Genomic DNA, 27,676 nt, shown 5'->3' on the forward strand with positions numbered 1-27,676 from the left:
TTTTCCCTCCGTTTTTCCTTGGGAAACAGAAAATGCGGATCCCTGGTCATGACAGGGTGCCCCATCCCAGTCTGTAGGTATTACAAGTCTTCTGGAAAGGAGCCAAGAGTTTGAGACTGAGACACCCGAACTAAAAATAAAGGGCTAGATTTCCTCAGACCAATTATATGCATAAATCATGTGGCTAATTGCACAACAATTATCTTATTTGCATGCCAATTCAGCATAAGTGGTTAGGTACTGTGGCCCATAATTAAAGACCAGAATGCAATGGGAGACTAGGAATTCACACACGCAAGCGAATGTATGTGTGTTTACTCTGTTTAATAGTTTCACTGTAAGCCTGAATTATATTTATAGAACTAAGGATTCCCCTTCCTGTCTGACTTCTCATAATGTTATTTTTTTTTAAACTTGAAACAGAAGCTTATCTATGGCAGGAAAAGGGCTCAGTACACTGGCATTAAGCATGGAGACTAAACTCCATAAGTCTCAGGTTTGGTAATTAGAAATGAACAAATGTTGAAGAGAATAGGAGGAACTAGGCAAAGCCCGGCTCTGAGCCTGTAGTCATGAGTTTTCTCTGAGCCACAGAAATGCAAGGGATGGAAAATAGAAGCTGAAATGATTCTTTTCCTACCGTTACATTGTCGGAGTTCTACGTTACCCGCATTCTCCACGAGCTGCTGTACTCAGCTGTGTACATTAACAGTGCGGGGAAGTTCTTGGATCTTTTTCTTTTTAGCTCTGTAGTCCTGTTGACAATATTGAGTGTATTAATGGAGTTGACATTCAAATAAGATATTAATGAAGTCAGTGCTCCATTACCAGAAATGTAGTAAAACCAAAGCCATCTTTGGCAAAGATGTTAGGTGATCACTGCAGCCAATATCATGCTTAAACTGTTAAAGACAAACTAAGTAGCCTGGAGGACTGTTTCTGGAAAGAATTCACTTGTGCACCTAAAACAGACTGAATGACTAGGGACTGCTGCACTGGAGTACAATAAGTAAAAGGCTGGGTTCCTTCCCTGTTGTAAGCCAGACAGCAGAAGACATGTGAACCTAACTGTACCTGTTGCAGATGGATGCACTAACCTCTTGGCTAATGTGGGGTGGCATATTATTTGCCCTAGTTGTGTTACATTTATTGAAAGGGAGTTAAGGCATTACTAAAGAGTGACTCTCTTACTTGGCACAGACCTGGACATCAGGTGGCAATAGTGAAATTTGTACTCACATCTTCTATCCTAGGGTCATACATTAACTGCACAGCTGCTGTGACAGAGTTCTTTGCAGCCTGTAGCTTGACAAATAAGAGCAGTTGCCTGTCTTGGGGGAAACCTTTCTATCTTTCCTGCACCATGCTTATCCTGAACAGCATCAGTAGAAAACTGCAGATTAGAGCCCAGTGGTTATTCTTATTGCCTGAGGCCTCAGGGGATGTGGGTTCAAACCTCAATTTAGCTTTGTCAGGTAGTGCTACGCATTGGAAGGAACACACTGTGACAAAATGGAGCCTGGTGAGCTGAACTATACTAAGGGAGCTAGGGATTATAATGGATTGGCAGCTGCATATGAATGCTTTCTTGGAAAGAAGCCAGTACCACAATGAAATGGAAGACCCACCTGTTAATAGTCTACTCAACTTCATTTTTCTAGGATTCCTGTCCCCAGAGTAGTTGTTTTGCACTGTAAAAGTGGCTGCAGTTTTCCTTTGCCTACCAAAACTTTTGAGGTCTGACTGAGCTCTGCAATTCTTGGATTAGGTTATTAAAAATGAACAAATGAATCTGTTGTCACATTTGCCTTTGCAGAGATGCGTGGGAGAGGGAAACCAGTGTAGGGAGCTGGGTGGCGTGCAGAATACATTAAACAAATGGAGGGAGTGGCCGAGATCTTGGGTTTGTCGTCTTCTAGGACACTTCATGTTCCTGGAATAACTGCTAGGCTTGAGTGCTGCTGCATAACAGGGGACTCCTTTGATAAACTGCTCTATCTCACTCTTCTGGGGATACTGCGGCTTTTAACGTCAGTGGTGCAAGGAGCTTTGCTTTGTTTTGCTACATTGCCTGTAACAATGCAAGATAGCCTGACTTAAACTCTCTGCTGTGCTTTCTTACAACTGTTTCTTTTGTAGGTGTCCCTTTTTTAAATACTGTTACCAGTGTGGACGGTCTGTAGGGGTCCGACTCATGCCTTGCATTCGCTGTTTTGAAATCTTCACTTGCAGCAAGTCTTGCAAAGTAAAATCGTGGAATGAACGTCATAGGCGAGAGTGCTTAGGAGCTACAGGTAGGTTTGACGGATGTCCATGGTGCAGGAAAGCAAGGGGGAATGATATGTGAATGCTGAAATATATTGCTTAAGTGAATGGCCTATATTTAATAGCAAAGTGAAGTGTACAGTAGGAACTAAGAAAAGTTTAAATCCATAACATTAGGTTTAAAGCATCATAGTTACATAGTAGCTAGGGTCAGGAGGGACCTGTAAAATATTGCCTTCTGATCTCTAACCTAAACCTGTTCTCCATTAGTTTATTACCATTGTAATTCCATCAGCTTATTACCATTGTAATACCATTACCATCAATTTACCTTGAATAGGCAGAGTTTCTATTAAACCTGTTAGATGTGAGTTATTTGGTATTATAGCAGTATCACTGATTGCAACATAGGAGACTTTTTAAAGATGATGTGCTGAAGAAAACACCTACATTATAGACATCTGTGCCAAAGCACTCCTCCCCCCCGCCCACACACACCTCAGTCAACCTAACTAACCAGGTTATGTGGATTGGAGCATTTAGCTCTGAAAACATTTTACTCACCCTTATACACTGTGGGGAAAATAAGTCAATGTCCTCCAAAGTCCCCTTCTTTGGTTCAGGGAATTATAAATACCATATGACTCTTGGCAACCCTTGTAGTCTACAAATTTGTAATCTAAAAATGAAAACAACTAGACTCCACAACATGAAAAATTCTACACATCAGAAGACAAGCAGTAAGCTATGTTAGATGTGCATGTGCTTGAGTGAATGAGAAATCGCTGAACCATGAAATCACAAATATATAACAGAGTTGTCATTTTATGGATGAGCTATATCTTCCCTTGAGGTCCATATTAAATATGGACCTTCAGCTTCAGTTAGATGAATGAAACAAAAAGCATGCATGCTTCTTTTAAGGGTCCTTGGGCAATTTGAACAAGCGACAATTATCCCAGTTGCAAGCTTGCCAGGATGTAAGCTTTAAATAAGTTTGGCTTGCTTGTGGTAAATGTTCCTTTTCAGCTGAACAAGACACTGTGCTTTTCTTCCTTGGCTGTCCTAAACTGCTGCTGCATTGCTGTGGGCTTTTCATTGTAGAGGTGGCAGCTGCATTTCATTGGCTGTAGGCTCGTTTCTGTAAGTCCATGCTATATATGAGGTATATGTGTGTTTGTAAATGCATTAGAACAGTGGTCACCAACCAGTGGATCTCGATCCACTGGTAGATGTTGGGGCCCCTTGTGGTAGATCTTGGAGTCAATCTGAGGCTGGGGTGGGGGGGGCTGAGTGCCCACATACATGCATGTGCGCTCCAACCCAGCAGGTCAGTCCTTGGAGGAGGGAAGGGGCAGGGGCTAGATCAAGGCCCCCACAGTGAGGGACAGTGCTGCAGAGGCAGGACCAAGGGTAAATTGAGTGGGGCCCCAGCCAAGTGGGATTTACCTGCTGGGGAGGCGCGCTCCCAAATCATTTTTTCTCCCTCTGCCTCAATTTGCACCCTCCCCCCTTCCCACCCCACAGACTTATCTGCTGGGCAGGGGAGGAGGGTGGCAGTGACACATGGTAGATCTTGGGTTGGTTTTAAATGCCAGAGGTGATCTACTTAAAAAGGTTGGAGACCACTGCTTTAGAAACATGTGGCAGTACAGCCTTTATATTCCATGCTATATTGTTACTACTTCTCCTTTAACACATGTGGGATGGAAGAGAGAAAGTTTTAAGGCACTGGTTCTCAACCTTCAGACTTGTGCACCCCTCTATAACTTTTATGAATTGAGCACCCCTCCCCCCCATTTAAAAAACTAATTTATTTTAGTGCTCATCTGCTTGAAGTGGGGTTGGGAAACAGAGGAGGAGCAACCAGCAGGGAAGAGCCTATACTGCAGTGACTGGGGAGGAGAAGCAAGTGGCTGGAAGGGAAGACCTGCACTTATCTGCACACCGGAGCCTGTACTTATCTCACTTATTTCCTCTCTCTCAGAAGCGCCTTTCAAAAGCTATCATGGGAAAATCCCTGGTTTAAGGAAAGGGGGATACTAGAAAGAATTAGTTGCAGTGCACAGCCAGTACCACTTGATGGCAATAAAAACCTCTGTCAAATAAAATGGCAGGTTTTTGCTGGAAAACAATTAGAATGCATTCACCAAAAAGCTACTACACAGTAACCCCAGCAGGATTTGATTCATAGTAATTGATGGAAGTCACTCATCGTGGTGTCCTGTGACCAGTGGGGTCCCCCAAGGCTCTGTCCTTGGACCCATACTGTTCAACATCTTCATTAATGATGTGGACACTGGAGTCAGAAGCGGACTGGCCAAGTTTGCAGATGACACCAAACTTTGGGGCAAAGCATCCACACCAGAAGACAGGCAGGTGATCCAGGCTGACCTGGACAGGCTCAGCAAGTGGGTGGACGAGAATCTGATGGTGTTCAACGCCGATAAATGCAAGGTTCTCCACCTTGGGAAGAAAAACCCGCAGCATCCTTATAGGCTCGGCAGTGCTATGTTGGCTAGCACTATGAAAGAAAGAGACTTGGGGGTCATCATTGACCATAAGATGAACATGAGCCTGCAGTGCGATGCTGCGGCTAGTAAAGCAACCAAAACGCTGGCTTGCATCCATAGATGCTTCTCAAGCAAATCCCGGGACGTCATTCTCCCCTTGTACTCGGCCTTAGTGAGGCCGCAGCTGGAGTACCGCGTCCAGTTTTGGGCTCCACAATTCAAAAAGGATGTGGAGAAGCTTGAGAGAGTCCAGAGAAGAGCCACGCGCATGATCAGAGGTCAGGGAAGCAGACCCTACGATGAGAGGCTGAGAGCCCTGGGGCTCTTTAGCCTGGAAAAGCACAGGCTCAGGGGTGATCTGATGGCCACCTACAAGTTTATCAGGGGTGACCACCAGTATCTGGGGGAACGTTTGTTCACCAGAGCGCCCCAAGGGATGACGAGGTCGAATGGTCACAAACACTCTACAAGATTGTAGAGGCTGGACATAAGGAAGAATTTCTTTACTGTCCGAGCCCCCAAGGTCTGGAACAGCCTGCCACTGGAGGTGGTTCAAGTGCCTACATTGAACACCTTCAAGAGCAAACTGGATGCTTATCTTGCTGGGATCCTATGACCCCAGCTGACTTCCTGCCCTTTGGGCGGGGGGCTGGGCTCGATGATCTTCCGAGGTCCCTTCCAGCCCTAATGTCTATGAAATCTATGAAATTTTGACTACAATAAAACTGAGTTCTTTGCCAAACAGCATGATGCTGACCTTGTTGAAACATCGCAGGCTTATTTGGTTCCTCTGCATAAATGCTATGGCCAGGTAGGTATAGTAGTCTAATGTAGGCAAAGGCAGCAGAAAGGACCTTAGCTGCACCAAAGTACTGGTAACCTCCGCTTAACATTGCTTTGCTTAGCACTGTTTTGCTATAACACTTGTTTTACATTGATACCCAATTCCACTTTGCACTCAGTGAGTTTTGTTATAACACTCATGGGCATCATAATGGGAAAATTGGTTTTGCTTAACGTTATTTTGCTTAATGCTCGGTTTTCCGGGAACCAGTTGAGAGAGCTAAGCAGGGATTGCCTGTAGTGAGGACTTCATGCAAATTAACTCTTTTTTTCCCCACAAAGTAAGTAAAAAAGCAGCAACCAAAGAAGCCATGGCTGAAACAGAATGTCTCCCGTTTCACTTCTTCACCCATGTGGCTGCCATGTGATCCAAATGCAGTGCAAGAATAAAAGTGGGATGCGAGAACAGAGAAGGACAAGTGAGAGTGGATTCGCTATTGTGCTGTACCTGCAGTGCTTAGCTGTGCTTGAGGGAGTTGGGGACAGTTTAGGATTGCTGCTTTATAAACACCAATAGTGTATGTTTGAGTCTGAAATCTGTAACCTGATTTTGAAATTTGGTTTGGTTTGGTTAGAGTTTTTATTACTTCTGATTATATTCTAGGATTCTGGAGAGTAGGTTTGGATAAGGTAATTTTCTCCAGAATCCTAGAATAGAATTTTTATTATTTTTGATTATAACCAAATTTCAAAATCAGGTCAGCAGAGAGCAAGCCCAGAAGAAGCACAGTCTGCTGTTAATATTCTTTGGATCTTTTCCCCCTTGTGACAACTCAATTACTTTGGCATTTGACGAGCGGTTGAACAAGCTCTTGTGCCTGTCTAGAACTGACATCCTTTGTGTAATTTGACATCACCCACCTCACCCCCTGGGAACAGTCTGACCCATCTGTTATTCAGGGAGCTAGGAGAGGCCCTTCATTTATGACAACAAAACATTTAAATGCCAAACTTTTGAAATTGATGAAAAATGGCAAGTTAAAGGGGATCATCAGAGACAAGCTATCAAGGGAGTGTAAATATATGTATGCATGGCATACTGCAGTCAAAGGCCTTAGCCATTGGTTTGATTCCAGCAGAGATCAGTGTAAGGCTGCTGACTACAAAAACTGAACATAGCAGGAACAGACCTCAGACTATGACAAAAAAGGTAGCTCACGAATGCCAAAATATTACCGACTTTCTGGAATACAGTATAGCAGATGACTATGAGAAAACAATGGGTACCTGCACACTTCGTGTAATTTTTATGTGTACCTAAGGACAAAAAAATATCCATGGAGCCGTACCTTTTTGGAAATGGTTTCTTTGACAAATTGTAGTTGCCAGACTTCCTGAAGTGGCACTTGTCAGTTGCATAGTGGGAAGCTTGGTTTTGCCAGAAACCTTTTAAATGAGTTTGCTGATGGGAGACCAAGCATATGCAGGCCATTGTTTCTTTTTTTCCTTAAATGTTAGTGATGTAATGCCTCCATGGAACAAGCTAAAGGGGTAATAGTCCTGGAAACTGCAGAGCTCTGCTCACTCAGAGGTATCCTAGAACTGCCAGTTCCAACCCAAGAAATTCCAGCAGGCAATATATTGTCTCTGAGCTCATTCCATTTTTGATCCTCTACCCAGAGGTGAGAGTGTCATTAAAATAAGTTCTAGTTGTGCCAGTTGCAGACATGGGTTATGAAAGGGTAGCTAACTTATTGAATAATGGTTAGCGGCTAGCTTTTAGATGTTGGTGATGGTTACTTGTCTTCCAACTTGGCTACACTTGCAGTGGTGATTTAGAAATGAAAAGATCCACATTTCACAACCAGATCAGCCAGCAGAGTCAACCAGGAAGCATACTTTTAATCTGTTCTGACAAAGATGCAGAGAACGGGCACCTAGTTATCTCTAAACATCCTGTGATACAGAATCCATGATGGCAGTCCTTCTCATGAAGGAGGCATTCATCGCTGAAGCATGAGGACATCCTCCTACAAACAGTTATTTATAAAACAGGACCTGCACAATGTAGATCAGTGCGTTCCAGAGAAGGAAGTGTAACTGTTGAATACATTTCACAGTTCTACACTGAGCACGCTGAATCATTTAATGGTGTTTTCTTTAACTGAAGAGGCAGACCAAATTAGATGCACATCAGTGTGAGAGATGATCAGTGAAAAGTTGGCGTGCTCTTTTAACTTTCAAAGAGTCTTTGGTTAAAGACAAAAATGTTCCCTTTTGGTCATTTAAAACTCATGTTTGTATTTGCAGATCTGTGTATTCCCTGTACACAGTTTATGTAAAAACATTTATCCAAATACAAATATAGTAGAGAACATAGAAAGTTATTTTTGTTACCAGGGCTTAATTAAAATAAATGTTGTTGTATTTGGTTGTATTTATGGCTGCTAGCAACTTTTTAAAACTAATATGTATAGTTTGGCAGACCTCTTTGGTCCCTTTAAGCATTTGCAGTTTACTCTTTTCACTGATCATCCTGAAATGTCTTTGCACCTTGTTTTATTGCTGCTATAGAGGGTTCAACAATAACAGATTCTGAGCAAGTCAATTTATATTCTAAGGGGGAGGCTAAGTCAGTTGCAACTGCTAACATCCTTTACTGCAAAACCAAATATTTTTATTTTATTTTGGCCTTTTGTCTCCTTTACAATGATCATCTTAGTGGGACTCCATTTATTGTCAAGAACAGTGTGATTCAAAATTTTAAACCATCAGAATCTATAGGAATTTTTCAGTGTTTATTTTACAGCATTAATTACTAAGGTGTTTGATATCAGAGATTTTTTTCCCTAATTAACTGAAGTTTATTTCATAAAAAGAAAACTATGAAGATTTTCTAAGCAAAGGCCCCAGCATAACCAGTATCCCAGAAACATTAATTGTTGCTCAGAGAGAAATTGCTGTAGAGAGACATGTGTTTTTATAGCTGCTTTTAAATGAAGACAAGTAAAAAGCTCTTACCTTTTGAATTCTCAGCTATATGTACTGTAATGTGAATTCCACCTATCAATACCCAGATGATTGATTGTGTGTGTGCGTGTGTTTTTTTATTAATTAAATAGTATATTATTGTTGTCCTTTATCCTCTTGTATATTCAGAACAGGCTGGTTGGTGCAGCCCAAAATAAAAAGCAATAAACCAGATTAAAAAATCCCAGAAGTAACCTTAACTCAACCTCCCTAAACTGAATAACACAACTCAACCCCTGGAAGATCCCTCAAACTGGAAAAACCATTTCTTTGTCACTTGTAACTAAGAAAAATAAGTGAAAGCAGACTTCAAGGGTAGTCCCAAAGTGCCTTCTAAGATATTTGAATTTAGATGCATTGACTTATTATGAGAGACACAAGAAAAGAAAAATTAGAGTACCACCTTTCTTTAAATAGTGCTCATGTACCGTGTATTCTCCCACGATTAGTAGCATACGCGTTCTAGAAACTTCCCATGTAACAGGGGTCCCATCCTAGTTTTACATTATGTAGGAAAATATGACCATATTAGTGGAAACTTTTATAAAGCCAGGAGAAGGAGCTAGTGGCCACATTCCTTTTTCAACATATTTGCTCTTTTTTGAAGTGCCAGCTGTATACTGTTTGACTCATTCCCTTTCAGCTTGCATATGGGCTGTACCGTTGAGATATTTAGGACTAGAACAAAAGGATTTCTTTCCCTCCAGTGACACAGACTTAGATGATAATGTAGGAAAGTGCCTCAACAAAGGATTGGTTTACAAAGGACTGGCTCAAGTCGCATATTTTGAAAGCATCATAGATTAGAGCCAGGACACATGCTTGGATACTGTACCCAAGCCTGCTTCAGCTGTCAAAGAGAGAAAGCTGAATGCCTTGCTATAGCAACTGGGCCTTGGAGGAGATTTGGAGTCTTCTGAAGTGAAGCTCCATCTGTTTGTTTGTCTTTTTGCATATCTGTCCTCTTCAGCTTCTTTCGGGTGATACCTTTTCAAACCTGGGATCTCCTGCTGCTCTCACACTGGAAGTGACGTGTTTTATTAGGCATGCATCTGTCCTTGCCATTATGTCTTATTACATTTGATAAGGAATGAAGTGCAAAGGAGCAATTGCTATTGAATGCCATCACCCAACTGCCCTCGCTCCTTCAGGAAGTTATATACCACTTACCTCTCACTTGCCAAACTAATTCAAGGTTCAATACTTCTACCATCTTGTACTTCTGTACAGTTCACTGTTCCAGGAAACCAAGCACTTACTAAGATGCAAATTCTATTTTTAATTTTTACAGACAGACAGAGTAAGACTAAGTCAGGTATTTCAAAAGACAACCAGAGTCCGGCTGGCAGAAAAGGAAGAGAAGGGAAAGGTGGAGGAGAAGAAAGAGAGGAGAGAGATGGATCAAAGATGAAAGACAGAAGAGAAGGCGGAGAGAAGAAAGGTGGAAGAAAGGGAAGAGAAAGGAAAGGAGTAATAGAGGTCTACAAGAAGGGTGACAGGAAACCAAGACTGGGTCAAGAGCATGAAGAGGCCAGTGCCTGGCCAGATCTACCTTATACTGGGAATTATAGTTACAATTAATCCTACCTGAGAAAAACAAAACAAAAGAAAAAGTGCATTGAGTAATTTGAGCTTGCATTACCTGCCTTTATCAGTAGTAGGACACTAATAATACAATTATGATAAGATAACTTAGATAACTGTCTGCATGTTCTAAGAGTCTTCTCTGGTTTTATTTACATACTTATGTTTGGCTCCTTCTCCAGCCAGGCATATAAATATACAACTGCAGGCTCAACATGAGTAACATTCATGGTCAGAGTTTGTAAAGATATTCATGCCCCTGGAATGGCCTGACTATATTTCACACAGACTAGGACAGTTGCTCTTTGTCTAGCCTTCATTTCCACTTAATGTTAAATGGTTACTTGGTTAAAAAGTTACACTACTTTACACTGATGTTGTTAATCAATTAACCAAACCTTTGAAAGATGACTTATTCTTAAAAATATTTTTAATTGAAACCACTGACAGGGACACACACACACATCCATGTCCAGAGAAGGAGAAGTTGATGTCCTGAATCAAAGAACATCTCAAATGTTCTCACCTGCTACATTTTATTCAGTACTGCTGAAGTACAGGACAGTCCTTTTTTATGGAAGGTGCTGAGGAAATGCATCTTGAAAGAAGGTAAGGTGTAAGGTTCAGTCCCCACCTTACTTAAGTCAGTGGGAGTTTTGCTGTTGAGTTTAATGAGAGCAAGATTCAGTGATAATTGCAGATGGTGGCCAACCCTTGTTTGTGAGCAGGAATCAGGCCATTACTCTTCAATGTGCCTTTATGTGGTGCTGTGTACAGGCCGCTTCTGTTGCATCCAATGTGTGGAGGTCCAGGTGCTCAGCAATTCTGAAAAGCATATCCTGCCTGTTTTAGGTGCTGAACTAAATTTGTGCTGTTTACAAATGTTTTAAAATAGCTTTCCTCTCTTTATTACAAAAGACATACAGATACATACAGTTACTAGGCAGTTATTATAAATAGGATATTGAAAGGAAATGACTACTTTGTATATGATCACCCATATTTATAGCTATGCATCTGTGTAGAACAGTGTGTGTAGGGTCGGAATAGCTCTAACTGCAAAATTGATACTTATTAAATAAAGAAATAAACTTTGCAGAAAGATTGTGCTCGTTGCTCTCAGTCTTGTGCATTCCTGTGGATACCTGGTTAAAAAACTGTGGCATTAACTCAGTTTCTTTTCTCTTTACATGTAACATGTGCAGCTGTGTTCACTCATTTCTGGAAATGAATATTGTGTGTGGATAGGAACACAAGGTCTAGTTCAACTTCATTTTATTTTATGGGAGGCTGTCTTCCTGAGATAAATAATCCGTACTCAGTCTAGTGGGATGGAATGCTCTCTTGCTTTGAGTTCACTTTGTAAGAAATGGGAAGAATGTAGTAGTGAATTATTAACACTATACTTTGCATTCTAAACTGTTAATCTGTGGTTGTGACCCTATTTAATCTAGGCGCCTTTTCTGTAGGAAGTTCTTGACACTGTTACATCCCAACATCTCAAGACTCTTCCTCTCTCTCTAACCCTTGCAAAATATTTTTTAGCATGTTTGTTTTTATGCATGTTGTGTGTCGAAGTAACTCTTAGAGGTGTTCCTGTACATCATACTGGACTGATTGTGTGGCAAGCTCACCTTCCCAATGTCTGTACCATAGCGTTAACCCAGTGAGCAAACCGCAGGCTTCAGTCTCTACAGCCATCAGATATCTGACATCTAGACAGTTTAAAAAATGCAGAAGAAATAAAACTCACCTATAAGAGGTGGCACCAATATCAATTTAAGTCTCCAGCCTTTTTATTTATACAAGGATTCAAAGAACATATTTCAACTTTAGATAAACAGTGCAAGATAGTTACAAGTACCTTGGTAACAGAAAGAAATATATAACTGGCCAGCTATGCCAATAAGTGAAATAAATCTTATGCCTGCAGAAATGCATTTTTAAAGCAAAGGTGTCCTTTAGATATTTTTGTTGTACCTTATCCCTTAACCAAGCCCACCAAAAAACAATAGGTTGTTTGTCATTTGTAAATGATAAATATCTGTATTCTTGAAGCCTTTAATCCCTCCTCAGTTCAAACATACAAATTATGGCACAAAAGAGCAGGCTTAAAGACAGAGACAACTGCAAATCTATCACACCATTTTTCTGGTTCTCCAATTTGCTGGGACATGGGTGCTCATCTATAACTCATGTTTTTTCCTGAATTACTAAATACCATCACATCCCTTAAGGAATAAGGTTTTTTTTTTTATCCAAACACCAAGCAGTGCTATCTTGATACCAGAGAAGCAAATCTTCTTTCCCCTGCACTCCCCCCAATCTCTCTTCAAAAGCGACAAATCCAAAGCAAGTCCTACTCCTTCAATACAGGATGCAGCACTTAACAAGAGATTTCCACAGGGCCAGGGACTGTCTGTGAATTACAGATCTCAAGCAGGCTGACAACAAACGTGCACTGCATAGGAGAGGAAAGGACGCAGAGATAGATTTTCCCTTTAAGTTTCTTTTCTGTTGTGGATAGCAGTAGCTGACTAAGACATTTCTAAAACAAGGCTGAACGTGGAACACATTCTTGCATCATTTTAAAATCTCCTCTTTCTAAAGAGCATACAGAATTTGGCTGCATTTTTTTTTTTTTTTGCACGTAGCCTTTTCCATGCTTCAGAACCTCACTGAGGAATTTACATAATGAGGTGTGTTCAAATGCAGACTTGGTGGGGGGGAGCGGGGAGAAACTAAAAATCACTGCACTAGACCAGTAAAGCAAATATGTATTGTGCCATAGTTCTACTAGCAAATACGTTCATTTTAAATATATGACTTGTAGGAAGCTGCTCTATAGATTTTGATGGGTTTAGTAGCATCGTTTTTCTTTAATCAACATTCAGTGCCAGGGAGACTCACCTTCCTTTTAGATTTAACCTCCCTACCAAATCAGATCAAGTTCAGCTTTAAGAAATGATGGGACTAACGGGAATACAACAAAGGAATGAAATAAGAGTTACAACTGGCTGTGCAAAGGCAGGTACAGTTTGGAACAATGAGGCATGCCAAACTGGACCAAGACTGCCTAGGTTTGAGGATGCATCAGCACAAGTCTCAGGCCTTGCCCCCAGCTGGGTTGGGTATCGCTGGAAATTGTCCAATGACATGTACGAAGTCTGCATGGACAAGGGGAATGATGACTCTCCTCCATTTGCTTTCTTGCAGCATCCCTCCCCCCAGTCCCGTCTCCAACGCTGGATTCTCACATTCATTGCACATTCCATAAACTGACTGCACAAGTCAAATTCTGCTTTTTTACCAAATCTTAAATATGAACACACATTCCCTCCCCCCGCACCCTCCCTATGACAGACAGAGAAGTGCCTGAAAGTCTGCTAAACCTACGTATGCTTAAACACAAGAAATGTTTTCTTTCCCCCAGAAATAAAAAACACAAAAGTAGACAAAAGTAAGAGCAGAGCCCAAACATAGGGTTCACTATTTCCCAAGAGTCACTAGGACTGCAGTGTTTCTAGAAAAAAAACCCAACCTTTGCTAGGGATATGTCTCCAGAGGATGCTTACTATATCTGTGAATCAAACAAGCTTGCTAGGGAACTCAAAACACACAGCTCTACAAACACAGACACCCCTACGGACATGTATGTATATTGCTACATCTTTTGTTGACAAAAACCAAACCATTTGTTGAATCCACTCCGGGCAATCAAATTCTAGGCTACAGAAAAGTAGTGGCTAAGAGGAGGCTGTGCTGTTTGGAAGGTCTAGAAGCAAGCCTGGTTGATCCACTCACTCAGTGTGTGGCTGCAGGTAAGTCACTTAGACTGCTTGCTTTCTATCGTGAGCAATGCAGTGGGACAGTTGTTGGGACAAAAGCAGGAATTTACTTAAAAGAACAGATTCACCTGGGCAACCCAACTGCCCAAGGGTGAATACATAATAACCCACCAGCCTCCAATTCTTATAACTCAGTTGCTTTGGGTGCCACTACAATATGTAAGACTTCACAAAACAGCTCTTTCCAACGATCCCTTTGGTAAAAGATCACTGTTGTCTTTGTAAATAAAGAAAAGGATTCAGCCTCTTTGCTGTGGAAACGCCTCTTCAAATGATGAACGTCACCATGCATACTTTCATCTCAGTGTTGCACAGAATGGTACCGTGTTGTAGTTATAGATTAGGCTATTGATGGCTTTCCAGGTACCATGCAAAATTCAAAGCTCACTCCCATTTACTTTAATGTAGGAGAACTGGTATTTCACTATTATGAGATGTAATAAAGAAAACTACTGTTGTACTTGTCAGGAATGGGACTTTTGCCTCCTGCTTTCAAATGGCTAGGTATTGAGTCTCCTTGCTACATGAAGAATTAGTCATAACTCCTACATCAAAAGGAAGTGAGTGAAGGATTCTCTCTGCCTGCTTATGAAATACATGGGAAAACATGGCAGCCGCCAAACAGAGCACTTTGAGTGCTGAGAGTGTCTTTTAGGTAAAAAGTCACACTATTCTAAACCTCTGTTGTGCTTTAGGTGTTAACATGGTAAGTAGCATTCTCGGCTAGAGCTGTATAACAAAAATGGGTAAATTGCATATGCCACTGCAGTCTATCACCTGGCGTCCCTTTGAGGATGACTCTTCCTTTTCCCCATTCTGTCTTTCTCCAAAGGCTTGTTTCAGGCCCCAGAGAACCTATTTATGGCAAATAATGAAATTAAAAAAATGAGGTATGGAAAGAAGGGCCCAGCATTCAGAAAAGACCAATAAAGAAAAAAACGGCTCTAGAACTGCCAGATATCACAAACAATCGAGACCTTTTTTCTCCCTCTTTTTTTTTTTTTGCCAAGATGAATTAAATATTGTCCATTCTTTCTTTCCTTTTTTTTGTTTTTTGTTTTGGCAAAGTTAAGACCTCAGCCACAGTCTCTTTCATGGCTGTGCAAGTAAGTTACCGCCATAAGTACTGCATTGCCATGACAGCCATAGAAAGGAAGATTAGGAAGGAGGAAGGCAAAGATTTGCTGCTGGCCCCATTTACACCCCGTCCAGACTGGTTAGGAATTGCATGTGTTCCTGGTTGTCTGGTGCTGGAGCTCTTAGAAAGTCTTTTACCGCAGACTTCATCAGGACAGCTGTCACCGCTCCCAGAGCCACTCATGTCATCACCTATGCAGAGGAAAACACAGGGTGAGGTTGGCAACTGCTCAGTGTGGAAAATGCCTTCAGGTCAAGATAGCCCCTGGTTCCAGGAGCTAATATCTCAACCAAGCTGGTGCAGAGATGATGGGATGCCTCAGGCATCTGAGAGGAATGAACAACACTGAGCCCCTCTTTTTCTCTGCAGTCCCATGAATGGTCTATTTGCGCATCAGTATGTGCGTGCATGTACACATACACATAGGATACGTGCACTTGAAAGAACCTGGCATGGTAGTGAAGCTGGTGGGTGAACCAGCTGCTGTTCATGAGTTTATGTAACTGCCATCTACATGGCAGAGGCACCAATGAATCATTTAGATCCCCCTCAAACAAGCACTGGTAACACACTGCATTGCACTCTGGGTAGAAAAAAGACACTGACAAACTCAAGTATCAGCTGTGGTGGGACGTGTTCTGTCCCAGGGTATCTACTTTACTGGGTGAAACACAGATTGCTATTGTCCCACATCCCTTGCCTGGGGATTCCCTGCAGCCCCCGCTGCCCCACCACTCCTTGCCAGGACCCATGCAGGGTCAAGTGCTGACCTGTGCCTCACATGGAGACATGAGTCAGCACAGGTCCCAGCATGGGGTGGCATGGAGGTGCAGGGTGGCATGAGAAGCCAGCAAATCCCTGGCATCCCATGCCTCCATGCCAGGACCCATGCTTCCCCATGAAACATGGGTCCGTGCAGGACTCAGTATGGGTCTCAGCACGGAGGCACAGGGCACTGGGAATTGCCTAGCTCCTGCACCACCCCACACCTCCTTTCTGGGACTCACGCTGACTTGCTTCACAAGGAAACAGATTGGCATGGAGTGGCATGGGAGTCCCTTGTGCCCCATGTCTCCACATAGGACTTCCCTGTGCTGCCCCCTGCCCCTTCATGAAGCACAGGTTGGTGGTTTTCCCACTTACGCAGATGCATCAATGGGTACCCCAGGGGCATGTCTAGGTGAGCAGGAAAGCTGCACAGGTGCTCCAAGGGCCTAAGGGGCCTGATTCTGCCCTAAGAATTCCTGGGGGTGCACAGGATCAGGCCCCTCAAGCCCACCAGAGAGGATGGCTGGAGATCAATGGCAGCTCTGGGCTGACAGCACTCTCCCACCATAAGTAAACAGACATTCACTACAGTTAAGTAGCACAAATTCTCACTACCATCTGTTGTGGCCACTTGGGCATTTGTGGCACAACAAAAAAGTATGGACATCTGTTTTCTTTCACTTTGTGCTGCCATAAAAATTCTTACAGTGGCAGAAAGGCAATGTCTATTTCCACTCTGAAGTGCAGAGGGGATCAGCATAGGGGCTTCTGCACAAGGGCTGGGCTCACAGCAGCCGGCACCAGTCAGGACATGGGCAGCTGCTGCCTGCTGGGGGAGGGGAGGGGAAGTAGTAAGTGGGACTCTGAGCAGTGTAGAGTTCACCTACTCAGGCTTGTAGGTGACAATGGTGGGTTACCTCTCACTCAGATTACTGGAGTACCTTCTAGGATATGACAACATAAAAAACTGGGACAGAATCGGTTTGCTTAGGGTTTTGAAATGTATATCCTGCTTTGAGAGAGTGATGATGGTCCAACAGGCGCTCCAAACAGGATCCTGGAATTGACGAGCCATTTAAAACAGTGAAAGAAGGAAAGCCCAGTCTAATTCAAATCCTAATTTCCACTAAGAGCCCATATGTGCACCAGGCAGCTTGCCATTGTTTCTTTTTAATGAAACGTCTGGTGCAATATTAATGATTTATGTACAGAAGAATCTTCATGTTTGGAATGGCACAAGAAAACATTAAAAAGGGCAGAGTTTCTCTTGAGACTCTCCCTCCTGTAGAAAAATTTTGAAGATGAATTTAAAAGGAACCACAGGCTTTAGAAAAGTCTGTACATTACCCTACACAGCATGGCAGATTGGCTCATGTTGAGCTCTGAGCCACTGCGGCTAGACTATTATCAACACCCAAGCTAACTAGCTTAAGTTATCTGGCTATCTACTCCACTAGTCCCCTCTGCGAGTTCAGTGGAGACAGGCCCTGTGTCTGTCTCTAAATAGCTTTATCCCTACTTTCTTCATGCAAATGACATGCTGAAGGCTTTTCAAGAAGCAGGTTGAAAAAGTCTGAGAGCAAAACACTTTTCTCTGGGGAGGATTGTTAATTGGCTGAGATGAACAGCATGGCTTTGGGTTACATTGCAATAATAGCACATGCGGTTTTCATGGACAATTCAGCTAATTGTTATGGCATCTGCAAACAGTCTTTAATGCAATAGGATGGAAAGGTATGCTCCTGGGATTTGTTCATTTAAAAGGACGTGTCCAGAAAAATGTTGGTTCCCTTGCATTTTGGGATGTAAGAGAATTCAAAATTCAGAACTGCCTATGTGACTGCGCAGCACCATGCAGCAGGAAAAAATTCTTCATGGGTGCTAAAGCTTACATGAAGCACTGAGTTTGAATATGGCCACAACCATTTCAGCCTTATCCCTTAGTTGATTTTGCCTTAATAGAGCAGTAGGCTCTACATGTTTGACAAAACAAAAAAGAGGTAGCAAGGAGGCAATGCTCATTAGCTGAGATGCAAAATCAAAGGCTTTCCATTCCACAGTGGCAGGTCTGGTGAAAGCCAAATAAGACATCGTCTTTCTCTGGGTAAGAGAAATAGTTCTGTGGAAGGCGAGGGTAAGATGTTGCTAACCATCATCAATGCAGTGCTGTCAGTAATGCACTGTACTCTGCTATTCTAATGTTGTTTTGGATGCTGGGATTTAAACACATGCACATTCCTTCCCATAACAGGGACCAACAGGCTTTATGGAATCAGGCCTTATACATTCTTTAAGGCAAGGCTTGCATCATACCTAGTATGCGGAAAGTGCTAATCCATTTTGGATGGTACTGAAATGATGCAATAAAACAGAGAATAAGCCACAAAGTTATTACAGAAAAATGTGTAAAAACTTTGTGGCTGGTTCCCACTGCACCATAAATTGAACGTGACCAGCACTGATCCCAACCCAGGGTACAAAACAGAGCTTTGAAGGGCTTGGATAGACTCCTGTGGCTGGGAGTGCCAATCAGGTGATCAGGGCTGCCAGTCACAGGAGCACATGAAGCCCTTAGCTCTGATGCACTCCCATGGCCTGAGTGCCCATCAGCTGACTGGTGTTCCCAGCCATGGGAGCACCAAGCAACCTACTTGCTACTTGTTGGTGTGGGGCAGCTGGAGATGATCCTGGGCTTCTCCTGCACTGGCAATATGGCAATGTGGTCTACACTGGCAATATGGTCTGATTCCTGATCCCACAATCGTACCTCCTGCCCTGCATGTGTGGCATGGCAGGGGGTGTGATTGTTGGGATCGTGGATCAGATCCCATCACGCCCTTGATTAAATGTTAGTGGCCTCAGATATTCCTTATCATTTCTAGTCTGCCTGCACCTCTGTGCTCATTCCTTGGGGTTTCTGGCATACTCACTTGCATCCTGGAAATCCACATCATTCCCGTTGTATGCATTGCGCAGGCGGTTGGTCATGATCTTTAACTGCATGATTTGCTGACGGATGGTCATATCTGGTTTGGTGATGTCCACCTCCACCTCTGGATTATTAATCTGATTGGCCAAACCATCTCCCATCACCTCTGGTAGATACCTAAAAAGGGAACCAGTGTGTTGATAGTTCTTTCCCAGAGCAGACTGTTCACTTTCTGGCATTATGGATGCTATAACAAAAAAACAATTTACTGTCCCTAGGATGCTGATACCAACAATTTCTCTGTGGTACCTATTTGCACTCTTAACACTGCCTCTTCACATTGCTGGGTCGCTTGTGTTTCTACTTAAGCTCCTATACAAGGCACCTTCTCATTTCCCACCTGTTTAGTTGCAAAGATGTCTCGGGCACTAAAAGTAATGCGGGGCCTCTGCTCAGTGAACACAACTAGATTCCAAGGTACTACACCAAGCACTGAGCAAAACTGGGTTGCAGCTCTACACCAGGCAGCATGTAGAGCAGGAATGGATACAGTTGAAGCTGACAGTCTCAGTCTGAAGTGCCATTCTCTTTCCTGCCAGTGGTTCCAATGCAGACTGCTATATGCTGTGAGCTAACAGACCAGGGATTGGGGTGACCCAGAGACATTGCATAATATACGATCATTCCAGTTCTCTACAACAAGGCTGAAGTGGCCGTTTGAGTCTCTTGCAGAGGAGATTGTCTCATCCTTAGTGTTTATCTCAGCTACAGGGGCAGCAGGCTGGGCTGATGATTGTGCCTAATACCATCACCAGTGAAGTTGGCCAGGTGACCTCCCAGGTATTACACTTAAAATGTTCATTATTGTGTGGAGGATTATGAAACTGTCATGTCATTACTGAATCTGGACAGATGCCCCTGAGACTGACTGCTCTGTAACTACTGGATTCACCTCCTGATCAGATTGACAGGGCAGCTAGTGGAGACTTCTATCCAATTAGCTGGGAGCTCATCAACTAGTGATTAAAGCAGTATTTCTCACTCTTCAGTTACTGTCCATCAGTCACTCAGAAAAATCTATTGCGAAACCCTGGCAGTTCCATATGCTTCATGAAGGCATTTTGCAAGCAGAGGCCCAAATTCCCAGCTGATGTAAAAGCAACATAGCTCTGCTGAAGCAAATGGAGCAAAGGACCTGCTACAGCTGTGGATGGGGCACCAAGTAGTATTTTAAGGGTAAGTTCTGGGAATAGAGTATTTCTGTGGATGCAGAATTTCAGCTGGGTGCACTTGGAGAGGGCAAGTGTTTCAAAAGTGTGACAGCTTAGGGGAAAAAAGAACATTTGCAATGCCCAGCTCTACCTCTGGGTTTTTCCCTAAAATGAACCCCTCTAATTCCCTGATGGAGTTTACTGCATTTTGGACATACGTAAAGCTTAGCTGGTCATTCTGTGATAGGCCTACTCTTGATGCTTAGAAGTCTAAGAACACAGAGACACAGAAACATACTTTAAATTCAAGGCACCAGTTTTTCAAGATCACCTCAGAACAAGGGTTAAACTTGATCCTGAGACAGGAGCACTGAAGCACTTAAACCAGGGGTGGGCAAAATACAGCCCGGGCTGGATCCGGCCTGCCAGGCAATTTCATCCAGCCCACGGGCGCTCACCAACTAATTATACCCCACCCAGCCTGCACACGTTGCTCCCATCCTTGTGGGCAGAAGGGCCCGGCTCAGCCAGTGCACAGCTTCCAGGTGGGGCTGCTGCAGCCACTGCTCAGCTTCCCTGGTGTCCCGCTCACTCCAGACACCAGGTGGGGAAGAGGCAGGGGCAGGGGGGAGCTGCAGCTGGGCAGGAGCGCGGACCACAGGGCTGGCGGCAGCGTGGAACGCGCACCCAGGGAGGCAGCGGGAGCACCAAGATCGGGTGGCCAGGATGTGGGTGTGAGGGAAGGTGTAAGGGTGTGGGGACCCCCCACACATTCCCCACCATAGCACACAGCCCCCACAACTGACAGCGGCAGCAGCAGCAGCAGGTGGAAGGCACTTGGGGTGCTCGTGCCCTGTGCAGGCACTGCTGCCCGGTGGCACACGGCTCCATCCAGTGCTGCATTTGGTGGCAAGAAGCACAGCCAGGCCATGCCTGCCTCTATCATGTGGTGTACATGCAGCTCCTGGCACTCGCATGCCACCAGGGTAAGCCCTGTGTGATGGAGCTGGTTGTATTTGCCGCTCCCTGCCATGTGGGTCCCAGGACTCTGCCAGGAAATGGAGGGCAAGGCTGTCCTGCACTTCCAGCAGAGTCCTGGGACCTGCAAGTTTAACCCTTGTTCTGAGGTCATCTTGAAGAACTGGTGCCTTGAATTTAAAATATGTTTCTGTGTCTCCGTGTTCTTAGTCCTCTAAGTATCAAAAGTAGGCCTATCACAAAATGATGGTGTGGGCTGTGAGCTATTGGGGGGGGGGGAGGAGGAGGGTCCTCCTGTAAGAGATTACACCCCACAAATGCCACACACCCACACCCTGCCCCAACCCCCCCACATATACCCTACACCCCAACATACCCTATTGCCCCCACACATACAGCCACACCGCCTCACAAACCCCTCACCACACCCCTGCACACCCATCATACGCACACCCCCATCCCCACCCCAACCACACCCTATACCCCCCACACAATACACAAGAATAAGACTTTAACTTTTAGTTATTATGCAGTCACCTCTATATACACTACACAAATACAAATCATGACAAAAATGTTTTTTGTAATAAAATTAAAATATGTTATAGTAGGTGTTTGACTTAGTATATCATTTGGTTTTTCTGGTTTCAAGATGGAACTCCAAAAGGAGTACTTGTGGGGTGCAAGGGGAGGGACTTCTGGTGGCAAAAGTCATGGGTTAAGGGCAGGACATCCAGTCAGAAGATGGCGACCAGGGGCCAAGCCACTTGTCAGGGGGAGGGGCACTTGTCAAGGGGTGGGGCAACCATTGCAGCCCTCGACAGCTCACCAAAACTAATTAAGTGGCTCTCCAGCAGAAATACTTGCCTGCTGAGATTACGAGGCCATATGAATGTGCAGCCTCAGAGTCGTCAGTGGGATGTGCTTTGGGCTGTTCTGTCTAGGTCTCGATCAGCACCAAAGCACAAAGGGATTTGCTTGACATTCTGTGGTTGGGTAGGGGGCAGCGTGTCAAGTTATGAATGTGATAGGGAAGAACTCACGCAACAGTGCTCCTGCAGCCCTCTTGGGCTGGTGTGGGCTTGAGTAGGATTGAAACAACTGCAAAAATTTTCTGGCAGGGGCAGGTGTTATGATTTGCCTCGCCTCCCTCATAATGGGATTTGCATTCACAGGCTGCAAGGGTTCATGGAGCAGGGATGCAGATGGACTTCACTTCTCTGCACCATCTATCTCTAGAAGCAGCTCAGTTTTAGTCTGTAGGCTTTCTGGCTTTCTTTGCCACACTGCTTCTTACCTGCCCTTGGTCATTCCATTCCAGCACCTGTCCTCATTCACTGAGCCAGCTGTTATCCTCTCATTGCAAAGTACACTGGGAAGAGTGACCCAGTAATCCTTGATATCTCTCAGCTTCCCTTTGGCATCTGACACCTGTAAGGGAAGGGAGAATAGGGGCTCAAGAAAACACCTGTTAAACTCTGGAGGCTGGTTAGCTCTCCCAAAATTGTCTGGACTCAATAATATTGGGCATCTTTTTTCATATGCAGGATAATGACACCCTTAAATGCCAACCATCTGCCCAAGGAGCTGGGAAGGTGGGCCACTGCTTTCCTCAAAGGACCAACTGTTCCAGTATGCCTGTCTTATATGCACCATGACTGGTTAATACTTCTGTATCACAGCCAACCTGCTAGCTCTTTAGTGGCACTCCTACCCAACTCCACCTGTTACAGTGATCTGGAGAGAGGAGACTGGCCCACAGATCATCCTGGAAGCAGCAAGGCCACAGGATTCTCTGTAGTTATTAGAGGACACTGTGGGATCCTGAGTGACCAGGAGAAGGGAGTGAGGGCGTGGGGATGTTGTGAGAGTGTGGGCAGCCGGCTGGTATTAGAATGCAGACAAAGTCAGAAAACTGGATCTGATGGGGAACTATGGAGTAGCTACAAGAAATGGATTCCTTTTGGCTAGGGGGAAGCTAGAACAGGAGAAAGTAGTGGGGCTGGGAGTAATAAAGTGGAAGATGCTGAGGAGTTAATGATGATCTAATATCCTATTGCCCACAGAATCAGAAATGTCCAATAAAGGCGACCATGGACCAACAATGGAGGTGAGGTTGCAGTGAGATAATATATCACATTACCCCTCTGCCCCCAACACCAGAAGAAGAGAAAGAGCAGGTGTGGGAGGACAAGGGCCTAAGAAAGCAGTTCCAAGTTAGAGAGAAAACCAAATAATGATGTGGATCAAGCTCAGCAGACACAGGTACATCCAGGATCACAGTGACGGGTGCAGCCACACCCCCTTCAGTTGTGTGGTGCGTGCGCAATGAAGAGAGCTCAATGAGCATGTGCCATACAGCCAAACAGGATGTGGCCTCAGGTGCTAGAGGCCAGGGACCTCTCAATGCTCAATGCTCTGGCAACTCCTGACAGAGCTCACCAGCATGGGGGCTGTCTGGAGTTCCTGCTTTCAGGGTGGCAGTGACAGTGACACTCAATGCCTGCATGCTGCTGCTTGTCCCCTTTCCCCTACTGCTGAATTAGGAGGTGGAAATGTTGGGGAAGAAGGGAAAAGAAGAGCAAACAACAGCAGGCTCTGGGGCTGCTTGAAGGCAGGGTCTCCAAATCGGCCAGCCAGTGAGTTCATAGAGCTCACAAGCAGCAGGAGATGCTTCTACCGGCCTGAGAGCTCACTGCACATGCAGCACACAGCCAAAGCAGAGGCAGGTGAGAATCAGCAGATGGCACATGAATACCTAGGGCTGGCTGGCTTGTGCTGTTAGCTTTATGGACCACACATCTTTATGAGCCTGGGCTGTTCCACCGGTCTGGCTCTAGGGAGCCAAAAGTTGTCTTAAATGGAGTAACAAAAACATGAGACTCTAAGGGACCTCAAGAGTGCATGTAGTCCACCTCCCTGTGTGAGGTAGGATCAAGGCTACTTAGACCACTCCTGATAGACATCTGTTTTGCCTGTTCCTGAAAATATTCAATGAAGGAGATTCCACAACATCCCTCAGTATCTGGTTCGGTGTTTCACCACCATTCAAGAAGCAGTTACAGGTCAGGAACTTTCCCTAGGTACTAGGCATACATGAGTGTTTATTGGAAACCCACCACAGGCCAGAGTATAGTCAAGGGCTTGCCTCTGAGCTTGCGTTGCACAGAACTATGCCAATTGCAAAAAGGGTTGGTGAGCCACAGTGCAAGTACAAAACTGCATGCTTGGGCTAGTGATGGGATCAATACCCAATGTGGATAAGAACCAGATGTGAACATGTAGCTCACAGTGGGAACAATGTGGAAGTGCTTTCTAAGCAAATGAGGAAATTTCTAAGATACACTTACTAGCTTCTCCAGTCCAAGTCCTGAGGGCTTATCATCTGAGGCAGTTTTTCCCCTCCTTTTCTTATCTTCTCCACTGGATGCTTTTGTACTGATTTTTGGATTTCCACAACCTTGGAAAACCTGAGAAAAAAGAAAATCCCACAGTCAACAGCTTTCCCTCTTAACCAGCATTGTATTTATAACTTTTCCTGTTCAACAAGCCTGTTTGAATCATCCATTTACTGTCATTTAATCATTTAGGAGCTTTCACCAAATCTCTAGCAATTTTGTCCTTCCTTTAGTATTCTATCTGCTCTTTGAAGGAAAAAAGGCCCTACCCTTCCATTTTCCACCCACCCTAGCATACCCTCCCCTAGGGAGGGGAGGGATACTTACTTCCCTTTTATAATTACATGAAACCAACATGAAGACACTTGTTTCTAAAGCAGTCTATTGGCTCTGCCAACTCTAAAAGAGTTCTGCAGTGTTCTGGTCTTGGTCTCTCCTGTAGTTGTTACACATGGTGCACTTCTAAATAGTAATCTTTAAGTTGTTAAATCATCTACAGTCCAACATTAATATTTAAAACAAATGAACTAGCAAAACCTAACAACTAACTTTTGTTCTCTCACCAATGAATGTGCATTAATGGTTTGTGCTTGGCTCTGGTGTATGAAGGAAACCACAGAGACAAAACTGGTCTCTATAATAAATATATTACACATAGGATAATAGATGCTCCAGTATGTTATAATTAGGTAGTGCAGCGAACAGGCCTTATCTGCTCCTGCCAGAGGTCAAAGTATATTGCAGGGTCTTGTCTTTAAGTGTATCCAAATACTGATTGGAAAAATATGATCCCTCAGTCTGAGCGTTTTGTTGATGTGGGAGATGTCATATTTGGAAGTATCCCAAATATTTCTGGGCTGCAGTGCCACTTTTAAGATTTCCAGGATTACCCTGTGGTGTGCAGCTCAGCTACAGAAAACCCCCCGGCATACTGCAAAAGCAGCCTGTGTGACTGAAAAAGAAAATTTACCTAATTCATTTTAAGCTCATTAGACATTCAGGTTGGCTCTTGCTTTACCCAAAATGCCTCTCCAATCCCTGTTTTTTGTCTTGCATACACTGGTACACTACAGCAGAGGTGCTACTAGCCATTAGAATCTGAGTACCACTGGTACCAATATTTTACAAGGGAAAAGGAAACCTCAAGGCATTTACCATGTGGACTGAGTGGACGAAAATCAGAGACAACATGCACTAGATAAGCTAGAAGGAAGTTCTGTCCTAGAGAGCAGATAGGCTTTAAGACATTGTAACACAGGGTATCTTGCCAATGACCTTGTGTCAGTAGGTGGCAGTTTCTATTGACTGAATTACAATTAGTATTTAAGGAAGACTCAGAACAGAAGGAGGCTGGCAGCTTCTTGGACGAGAGAGTGCTTCACAGGTGCAACACTGAGAGGCTGTAAAAGAAGGCCTGAACCAGCCCAAAGCTTTCCGAGCAGTGCAGTTTTGATCAGTAAAGCCTGCACTGCTTCTTGGACAGTCCACTTGCTATATCAGGGGTGGCCAGCCTGTGGCACTCATGCCACAAGTAGCATGGGCAGCCTCTGTGTGGCACATGGAAGAGCTTGGAGGGGCAGGAAGCACAGTGGCAGATGGGGCAGGGTACAGAAAGCAGAGCAGCAAATCAGGCAGTAGCAGGAAGCAGAGAAAGGGACTGGAGTAGCACTTGGGGAGGGTGCAGGACTCATTTGTGACACCCCTGCCAAAAAAGGATGGCCCCCAAAGTAAATTAGGAAGGGCCTAGAAACTGTCTTGTCGGAGTTTAAGACTCTTAAGCCAGCATTTTAAACTGGGCCCTTAATTTTACTACTGGCTTCTACTCTAGCCTTGGGCCGCTTGCTGAACCTCCCTGTCTCAGTTTTTCCATCTGTAAAATCATGGGATAATTACTTGACATACAGGCACATTGGGAGGGCTGCCAATGCCCAGCCACTATGAAACCTACTGGGCAGTAAGTACAATTTACATTACAGAAGAAACTTCTACGGTGCTATCAACCTAACAGCCTGACAGTGTTCTGCAGCACTTTCTTTGAAGCTGGAGACCTGACTCTTGGCACCGGAGATGGCCTTAGGGATGGGCGACATGAGTGACTGTCCAGGGTACCATGATCAGGGGGGTGCTACACACACCCACATATACACATGCATACACACACGCAAACACGTGAGCAGCCCGGCTCACAACAGTGCTCTCCCCCCGCCCTGCTCTGAACCACCCCAGCCAACCGCCACCCCAGGCAGGAGGAGTGGAGCCCAGCCCAGCCTGTCCCCCAACTCCAGCCACTGCTCAGGAGGAGCCAGGCTGGGCATGTAAAGGAGGCAGCAATGGCACATCTGCCTGGCACACCATGCCACTCTGCCTCCTCACTGGTTTGCATCCCACACCCCTGCCTGCCTGCCGCAGCATTGCTGATTTGGGTTTGGGGTGGGGGGGAGGCATTATGCTAAAATATGAGTTTGCCAGGGTGCCATTTTCCAAAAGGCTGGCTTTGCTTGGCACTTTCATTCCTTTTGGCTCCTGCTTCACCAGGATGCCGAACTTGCCCTCTGTAAGCACCAATATCAGCCTTTTAAATTCAATAATCCCTCCTATCCCCCATCAAAATTAGCCACATCTAAACTTGCAGTCAGCAGGTCACTTGGCTGAAAGCCACTGCAACACTGCTGACTTTTTCTTTTGTAAGTTGTCAGAAAAGTGACTTTGTAGAACAGGTTTGTACCAAGAAGGGACCCAGCTGGAATGAATGCAGACAGCCACATGCATGGATGGAGTTAGGACCTTCCTATATATGGATTACCTGAGCCAAGCCACGGACTTCAAAACTTATTTGATGCCACTGGCTAGTTGAGCTCATTGATTTGCCTAACCGTATTCAATACTACTGGGTGGATTCATTGTTTAGTTTTTGACAATATGCTCAGAGCTTCTGTATGAGTGCTTTAATATTATTAAATCCAGACAAATACAGAATACAAAGGCACCTTACAGCAGTCAGAATTTGTTTGGTTATTTCTGTTTTACAAGGAGGGGACAATCTCCTTCCCAATCCCCAATTAAATTCTATAAGAAGATAAAGATATTTTCTTTTCTCAAAGGTTACAAATGTAGTCTTTAGATGACAAGATCCTCTCACGCCACAGTTGTATCCAGGCAAATCAAATCAAATCAAATCAAATTAAATCAAATCAAATCAATAACTTCTTCAGCATGCCCAGAAGGCCATTG

The 27,676-nt window shown here is 44.3% G+C and overlaps 2 protein-coding genes across 5 annotated transcripts in view; one reads left to right on the forward strand and one right to left on the reverse strand.

Moving 5' to 3' along the window:
* ANKMY1 (ankyrin repeat and MYND domain containing 1) overlaps positions 1–11,279 on the forward strand; it is a 66,866-nt gene extending 55,587 nt beyond the window's left edge. For 3 of the 4 annotated variants that reach the window (XM_014598580.3, XM_059730915.1, XM_059730914.1), the window contains 2 exons: positions 2,140–2,294; positions 9,883–11,279. In XM_014598580.3, coding sequence (XP_014454066.1) covers positions 2,140–2,294; positions 9,883–10,172 — 445 coding nt within the window. In that variant the 3' untranslated portion in view covers positions 10,173–11,279. Of the gene's footprint in view, positions 1–2,139; positions 2,295–9,882 lie in introns of those variants that run through there. The other variant, XM_019486143.2, reaches the window with a different exon arrangement.
* Positions 11,280–11,949: 670 nt separating this feature from the next.
* GPC1 (glypican 1) overlaps positions 11,950–27,676 on the reverse strand; it is a 374,567-nt gene continuing 358,840 nt past the window's right edge. Inside the window, exons 6-9 of the mRNA XM_014599190.3 lie at positions 24,398–24,517; positions 22,345–22,478; positions 18,860–19,035; positions 11,950–15,352 (exon numbers count right to left, since the gene is read on the reverse strand). Coding sequence (XP_014454676.1) covers positions 15,135–15,352; positions 18,860–19,035; positions 22,345–22,478; positions 24,398–24,517 — 648 coding nt within the window. The 3' untranslated portion in view covers positions 11,950–15,134. The remainder of the gene's footprint in view (positions 15,353–18,859; positions 19,036–22,344; positions 22,479–24,397; positions 24,518–27,676) is intronic.

The sequence above is a fragment of the Alligator mississippiensis genome, chromosome 7 (genome assembly GCF_030867095.1).
Source record: "Alligator mississippiensis isolate rAllMis1 chromosome 7, rAllMis1, whole genome shotgun sequence".
Taxonomy (NCBI): domain Eukaryota; kingdom Metazoa; phylum Chordata; order Crocodylia; family Alligatoridae; genus Alligator; species Alligator mississippiensis.